This window comes from Miscanthus floridulus, chromosome 11 (assembly GCF_019320115.1).
Source record: "Miscanthus floridulus cultivar M001 chromosome 11, ASM1932011v1, whole genome shotgun sequence".
In the NCBI taxonomy this organism is placed as follows: Eukaryota; Viridiplantae; Streptophyta; class Magnoliopsida; order Poales; family Poaceae; genus Miscanthus; species Miscanthus floridulus.
The window spans coordinates 86,878,714-86,887,069 of NC_089590.1; the positions used below are offsets into that span (position 1 = coordinate 86,878,714).

Consider the following 8,356-nt stretch of genomic DNA (forward strand, 5'->3'; position numbering starts at 1 on the left):
ATATAAAAGGAGATCGACTAAATAGTCGATTCTAGTATATTCATAAGAATAAATCAATTAAAGCTCATGGGGTTATGTAAGAAGAATCGGTTATCGTTCAGAATGAATATCATTATTTGGACAAATATCGGTCAATGGCAAAAAGATGTCAACAATGATTAAACTATGCTAAGCCAATGACTGCGAGTAACCAAACCTCTTTTATAAAAGAAATAGCTCATCGTCATTCAACCATTTAATAAAGATAAATCTAATAAACATATTAGATCTTATCTATCGCTATGACCAGTGGGGCATGAGGCAGAATCATGCAGACCATAGAAACAACAATAGACTCGACAACCCTAACTTATTACTAATATCAGTAGGGCATGAGGCAGAATCATGCAGGTCGTAATGCAATAATAAGATCATGGGGCTAACACATCTTTCAACATATCCTTACTTCACCGATCTCGTGATGTGAACTATTCGTAAAAGCGCTCGATATCGGTCAAAACAGCCGATTCAGTCATAGCACACAGTTAAGGTCATGCCCTCTCAAGAACAGATCTACCAAATAGCGATCCCCACTCTACGGTGCTAAGTTCTAACAGTGGGGTGTGAGGCAAAATCACACAGGCCGTGATAACGGGCCATGGAACAATTTTCGCTAGTCCATAGATCTACTCAAGATCAGACATGCCTTAACCGCACGCTATGCATGATCAAGATTGATATAAAACAGTCGATAAAACATAACTCATCGTTTATAGTGCAGATTAGATCAGTTTAAATTAACAAACAATGGGTTAAACAAGATATAAGGCCGATCTAGATCAATCCCAATCGGGCGAAGTGATATTGTTGTAATTAAATAAATAATAGAAGCAATAAGCAATATCGATAACTTAATGAATCTATCTTAAGGAACGTCACCCTTAGATAGAGCCGATAACTTGACCTTAATCTAGTTCGAGCAGTGGAGGTCGACCGGATCGATGCAGCAGTACTTGAACTAGACAAGAGTCGATAACTAGCTTATACCAGAGGGTCGCGGTGGAGGTCGACCGGATCGATGCAGCCGTACTTGCTGAAGAACTCACCGAGATCTACTCTATTCCTACTCCTAAAGGGTATCCGGAGCCGAAAAAAATAAGTAACTTATATTTGATTGATTATGTATTTTTTTACAATAACCGGGGTTTGATATTTATACCCGGGACCTATGTATGACTCCTATCTAAGCACGACTCATCACAATCTTTGGCCCTAGAGAAAACATTCCTAATTTAAGATAACTTGGACTCTAATCTTTCCCTTTTTGTAGAGTCCAACATGCTTTGTCCCGGCGCCGATCGTAGCCTTTGTCGTTATCTGCTGGCGCTACCTGAAGAAAGCCGATTCCAGTGTTGCATTCGAATCAGCTGGTTTCGATCTACACGCAATTGATTCCTTGATGACATGATCTTGGGAGATTTCGAGTCCCTGCGACTCTTCTTCCAAATTTTGGTGTAAACAAAATGGTAGTAAACTTTGTTGTTTCTGTAATAAGCTTGAAACCATACAAACATCTTTTCTTCGATTGTCATTATGCTCGTTTTCTCTGGCATGCGGTTTATTGGGTGTTTGGTATTGCCCCGCCAACAATCGTGTTCCACTTGCTTGGAGGTTGGTCAAAATGGGGCAGCGCAAGCACAACTTGCTTGTATTTATAGGAGCATCGGGCTTATGTTGGGCAATTTGACTCGCAAGAAATGATTTTATTTTTAACAAATGTCAAAACAAACTTTTTCTACAGGTACTTTTCCAGGGGATATTGGCTCCGATTCTAGACTCAAGTATAGCGCTTGGATGAGCACAAAACATCTATTGTGGAGGCATGCAAGCTTTTCGAGTCTAGTGCCATGTTTTTGTTTGCTTCTCATGTCTGGTTCATTTATCATGTTGGACATTAGGAGTGGTTCTCTGGTTTTTCGCTTTAGTGTGAGTTTGTAATAATGGGTCCGATTCTTCCTCCTAGAGGGATGATGAAGCGGAACTTTTGTTTCCATTATCTAAAAAATTTGCATCATCTCCACTTAATCCAATTTCAAATTCTTCGCAATCCCCACAGCAACCCCCACCCCCCCCCACCCCCCGCCGCTACACGTCTATCTGTCTATCTCAACATGCAAGGCATCCATATCATCCCAACGAACTATCCACGTCATCTCCATTAATATCTATATCATCCCACTAACTTTCAATATCTTAATACAACCTATCTACATCATCTCCACTTAATCCCATTGCAAGGGATGATACAAAGAACGAGGATCCTTGAATTGAGTTAAAACGGATTGTGAGCCTTTGATTTTAATGTTACTGTATTCGTAGGTACAAAGTGTGGTATACAAAGGTTGAACTATCTCACAATTGGTGTACCTAACTTTCTTTTGGTTGTTCCTTTATAGTGTATATATATAGAAGATAATAGATAACCTAGACGCCAAGGATCATAGCCACCGACCCTAGGATTCATTTTTGCAATTCTTTTTCCCAATGGTTCACATATAACTTTATAATATTAGAAAAAAAGACTAAATTGCAAAAAGAAACAGTTTGGGACCTGGTTATATTGCAGGCTGATTGCGTGGCCCGCGCGGACCGGGAGTTTTGACGGACACCAACCTGCTCCCGACAGACAGACGCTGGCCTGTGCGCTCGGACGACTGTAAGCGGCTGAGGTGTTATCACAATCACTCAATACTCGAAATAGTCAAGTTACATATATGTATATTATTATTACAAGTGTTCATCATACATACGGTACGTGTTACCTGAACACACACAGTCTAACAGACCCACAATATACATAAGGGTTCCCACACACACAAGTTCAATAATATGGCACGCCACGAGTAATGCCAGCACATGCCTCATGCCGAGGAGAGGCAAGGGGAGTTTCTTTCTCCCTGTACTGCCTGCTTCCCTGCGGCAATCAGTGGGACGTCCCAGCGTACTCTCAGGTGCCGAACCCATAGACAAAGACAACTGCTCATCTGCTTAGAGCCGAGAGATGAGCAGCGGGACAGAGACAGGGCTGTCTTCGCCCATGGCAGGGTGGCACATCTCCAGCATGTCCAGCTCCCTGAACCGCTCCAGAACCCGCATCTTGCACTCCTCGGCTGCCATGACACCAGTGGAGAAGGCCCCGTGCACCGTGCCGGTGTACTTGAGACTCGTGGCCTCTCCCGCGAAGAACAGGTTGTCCACGGGGATGCGCAGCTTCTCGTAGAGGTCACGGGGTTTGTTCACTCCATCGAACGTGTAGGAACCAAGTGAGTTCTCATCCGAGCCCCAGTGTGACACCAGGTAATTTATCTGCAACAATAAATTTTGGCCACCATAGGTTGTAAGCAAAGAAATGTTCTATAGCAGGATTCTTTTATTACTGTAGTTGAAGGTATTGTCAACAAACTAACCGGTTCAGCTGCATTGGGAAGGATCTTCTTCAACTGAGAAAAGGCAAACTGGGCAGCAGCCTCATCAGACATCTTCTCGATGTCACGAGCAAGGCGGCCAGCAGGCATGTAAACAAGGACAGGGTGGCCTGTTGCCTTATGAAGGTTGAGGAAATAGCTGCATCCATATGTGTTAGAGGAAACGACGCCAAGGAACTCCACGTTAGGCCAGAAAACCTGGCTGAAGTGAAGAACAATTTTGTTCTCAACTCCAACCGTAAGTTCTCTAATTGCTTCTTCTTTCCACTCTGGCAGCCTCGGCTCAAATTTAATCGTTTTTGCTTTCAGGACACCCAACGGAACAGCGACCACTGCAGCATCTGCAACAAATGTTTTGCCACTGCTTACAGTAACCTCTACCCTGTTCCTGTGGCGAACAATTTCCACAACCCTGAAGAACAAAGAAAATAAAAAGGATCAGTAATGAATGAATGGCTGATGAAAGCGAAACTACAACTATTGATTACCCAATTAATAAGAAAAGGATAGATATGCATACTTATGGTTGAGGCGTATATCTAAGCCTTTTGCAAGAGTATTTATAACCGGACGATATCCACGAACCATGAGGCCATGGCCACCTGGAAGCAGCACCTCCTGCATCCCATCCACATCATCATGCATAAGGCACAGTATTTTCATAATGCGCAAGTATACCGGCCAGCTACTAAGCAAAAAACATACCTTATCCCAGCCCTGTAGTGAAATTGAATCTGCGTCGGTGGCAAACCAACCCTCCATACGGCACAAATACCACTGAAGAACTTCATGAGCAATCCCTTCTTGCCTGTAGTGAACACATGGAAAACCCAGTTAAAATGACTGGTTTGTTTGTGCTAACCAGTGCACAAAGGCAGAAAGTAGATTAGTACAAACCTCAAGTGTGGATTTCTATCCATGACAATTGCAATGGCTTTTGCAATAGACATATCTTCATTTGTTTCTTCCCTCAATTTGCCAGTCTGTGCACATAAGTATTATGAATAAATCAAATAATGGAAACTACCTAAAATCAACAGGCACCGACACACCACTAATTGAAAGGAGGGAATTACCTCTTCCAGTATGGTCTCAAACACCTTCCCAATCTTTTCTACCAACTCTTGTGGTACTTGACGTCCATTAGTGTCATAGAGTGCATAACTGGAAGGCAATAGAACAAGTTAGCTCCCATCATCTCTCAAAGTACAATTCAGTCTAATGCAAAATTTTACCTCTCCAGATCATGATCAAACAGCACAGAATCATCTCCACTTGTGCGGTACAGTGGAAGCCCAAGCCTTCCAATTATTGGTGCCAAGGGATTTTCTTCACAGACACCATGAAGCCTGATGATGAATAAAAATGATGAAAAAAAATATTTCATGACATTCCTTCAAGATAAACTACTTTTGGGTGCCCAAAAGTAGTTTATCTTGAAGGAATAAAGTCTGCCCTTTATTCCTTCAAGATAAACTACTTTTAGGCACATGGTGAAAGTTAAAAAGAATGGAACTCACCAAGATGCTCCCAAATCAACTGGAAACCCAAAAGAATAGTCAGTGTGAACTCTGCCACCAATCCTATCGCGGGATTCCAGAAGAATAACCTGGAATGTGCCACAACAATTGAAATGCATCACAAAAGAGTCTTCTCATCTTCGTCAAAGAAATACGGGTCGTAACATTGCACCACCAACACGTGAACATGACCAAAAAATAGCACTGAAAATTACCTGGAATGATGCATTTCTGAGCGCATCAGCAGCAGCAAGACCTGCAAACCCACCACCAATAACAATAGCTGATGGTGTGTGTGGCTTTCTCCTAGCATTTTCACCGTATGAGCCTGACATGAAGACAAAATGCATTTTATCTCAGTACATGTAACACAGGAAATAAAACGTTTAAGTACAAAATGTGTTCAGAAGAACAAGTTTAGTTGTATTGACCATATTGAGAAGGAAAGGTAAGTTTCAAAGGCATTTCTAATCAAATTTATTATTCCAGCAGTATCACAATTTGGACACAGAGATAAGGAGGAAATAAAGGTGGATGGTTCCTGCTTTTTTAACTATATCCATAAAAGAAACCTCCTGAAACATTCTCATGTCCGTTACTGCTATAGTGTTTGGATGACATACAAAACCTGTTCAAATTTAATCTTCTGCAAATTTTGATGCAATTGTGTGGTTGCTAATCTGGAGGGGTTTAGCATAAGACTGATATTTTGCTCCCAAGAGCGGAGTACCTCCAAATGATAAAAGACCAGTTCATACAGAAGTAACATAAAGAAGCCTACCAAGTTGTGAAAATGCCGATATCGCCTGTTCTTCTCACATCAACCCTCCTCTACCTCCCTCCACCATGGAGGGTTAGTAGTGAGGCATGTTCCCCTGTCTCAGAACAATGATGGTGAGGTAAGACAGGACAGTTTAAGATTTTCCATTATCCTCTCAACAACTAAATTTGGGCCTGTGTAGTGTTCTTGGTCCGTTTTAATTGCCGATGCTCTGGCACAAGACAGATCACTCTTGACTCCTTCAACAATTTTATAGCATAAACATTAAGGGGTTTTCAGAAGATCGCAAGGGTGGGAACAACATTTTATTTATCTTTTTCTAAGTGGCAGAGCATGGACATGACACAAGGTCATTAGTGATTGGTACACTCTTTTGTAGATTATGTTTGGACAAGATGGGCACCAAACTATAGGAATGTCTCGTGGCCAATGTTTGCCTTGGTTCCACTGGTACTCTGTAGGATCCTGGAAGAAACCTCTTTAGCAAAGCCCTCTATCAGATATGCTTCAGAACACTAAAAAAAGAAGCCCAACTTCATTGGTCACCAAGCATCTGTCGCCTAATGCTAGCAGGCACAATGAGACACACTAAGACCCAAATACCCATGAATGTGTGACAATGACAAAAGCAAAAGCATTATATACCGAGAACGTTAACAAATACATGCAAATTGCAGCATTGGTATATAGTGAACGAGTAGACAGGTACATCCACTAGCCAATATTATGATACATTTGTCTACCCGTGTTCGTGAGCATGACAACGATGCGGATCGCACATGCATGGAATGAAGCACTTGACACGAACATAGCACTTGACAGCATATACTTTTCGGTAGTCAGGTCTTGTAGAAATCAGTATATGTTGATTTTTCCTCGTCGTGCTACAGTGGTGGGCTTGTGAGAATATCAGTGAATGAAAGTCCCCAGTACTAATAAAATGAGGCACAGGAGTCCACAAATTCACATGGGGTCAAATCCGAGAAGCTTCCAAGTGGTCGCCCCTGTTCGGCTTACCCCATATTTGGCTTGTTCGGCTTCTTTTTTTCAGCCGGAACAGTATTTTTCTCTCACAACAATTCAGCCGGAACAGTGTTTTCCAGCCAGTTTCAGCAAGTTTTAGACCAGCCGGAAGAGTTAGTCTAGTTTTCTTTTTTTTTTCTTCCTTCCACCGACAAATGCATATGGGACTTCATGGTTCATGGCCCATTCATCGAGCCCATGCGTGCCTCCCAACAACCATAAGAAACCCAAAGTTTAAGTTGGGAAAAATCAATTTTGCCACTAAGTGGTGTCAGATCCACCAAATAATACCTAATCAACAACCCAATAACGTATCATGTGAGAAAACAAATACTAGAGGATCCCAAGTCATCCAATCGATTCTTCTACACCTGAGTAGCTTTAACAATTCACATCGATTTAAGATATGTTTTCAAATTGGAACAAAATCCGATCTGCCAACTATAAGGCCGAAACTGAAAGAGCTCACGGAGAATAAGCAGGACTTACTGTTGTTCGCCATCTGTGCCGCTCTGTTCTTCTTCTCCTTCACAATTGCTACTTTAATTTGAATTAGAATTGGATGGATTTAACAGCTGGGGGGAGAAATGCAGCAGGAAGACGAGGAGGCAGGCGACGTAGTGGTTCGAGTTCGAGTTGAGTCCCAGGTTCACGAAACAGTTCATACAGCCGTGCAGCCGAATCGCCGCAGCCCTCTAAGGAATTCACGGTCCCCTTCGCGATCTCACACAACCTTCCAGTGTCCCCCCGATCCCATCAACTTCTTACCCAATTCGACTGCGGGGTAGAGGAAAACTCCGGCGGGGCAAGCAACACTGCAGAATCAGGGAAATCAAACTATTAATTCGTCACAAAAAAAATTGATATTTCCGTCTGTACTGCGACAGAAATCGGAGGATTTGCGGCACTACGGGAGGGGGAATAGCCACAAGTTCGCTCCTCTGACGCAATCTGGCCAGAGATGATAATAATTCCAAAAATCGCCAGGCAACCGGGGGAAACCGACACGGAATCCCACCCCGCAAGCCAAGCAATCCAGGGAGGCAGAGTCAAAAAAAAAAGAGCCCGTCCTTTCAGGTCTCCCCGCAAACCAGGCTGAAATCACGCGAATTCATTCATGGAAGAAAAAAAAAACATGAAACCCACCTCAAAAACTTGGCCGGGGCCGAAGAACTGGAGATTTTCCTTGGCACAGGAAGTCGGGAAGGATCCCGGTGGGTGCGTCAAGGGAGGAGTCGCCCTCCGGCCTGCTGCTGTCTCCTGCCGTTTGGGGGAGCTTTGCGCGTTGCGTTGGTGAATGCTGATGGTCAGGGGCGGTGTGGTGCGGCGTTTGGGTGGAATTTATAGCTTCGTTGGACGGCGAGGAGGGTACCGTGCACCACCAGGTCACCTTACCCGCCAGCCGGGGTGTCAGAGCCGCGCCGACCCCACCAAACGCGTGGTTTCGTGAGCGTTTGATCGCGTTTGGACGGCGCTGATGCGCGATGTAGCTGGACGAGTGTTGCTGACCACATGTCAGGAGTGAGGCGATATTTTTTTTTCTCCCTCTTCCCAACAATTGTCATTTT

The 8,356-nt window shown here is 43.4% G+C and overlaps 1 protein-coding gene across 2 annotated transcripts; it reads right to left on the reverse strand.

Moving 5' to 3' along the window:
- Window positions 1–2,737: 2,737 nt before the first annotated feature.
- On the reverse strand, window positions 2,738–8,117 carry LOC136491471 (polyamine oxidase 3-like). 2 transcript variants are annotated; one of them, XM_066487782.1, is made up of 11 exons: window positions 7,935–8,117; window positions 7,278–7,603; window positions 5,200–5,312; window positions 4,985–5,073; window positions 4,700–4,813; window positions 4,541–4,628; window positions 4,362–4,447; window positions 4,170–4,272; window positions 3,985–4,082; window positions 3,447–3,876; window positions 2,738–3,345 (listed from the first exon to the last, which is right to left on the reverse strand). In XM_066487782.1, exons 2-11 carry the CDS (start codon window positions 7,288–7,290, stop codon window positions 3,028–3,030), a joined length of 1,452 nt encoding a protein of 483 aa, XP_066343879.1. In that variant the 5' UTR covers window positions 7,291–7,603; window positions 7,935–8,117; the 3' UTR covers window positions 2,738–3,027. The 2 variants fall into 2 exon arrangements, with proteins under 2 accessions (XP_066343879.1, XP_066343878.1); XM_066487781.1 differs by having other exon boundaries at window positions 3,985–4,272.
- Window positions 8,118–8,356: the final 239 nt, after the last annotated feature.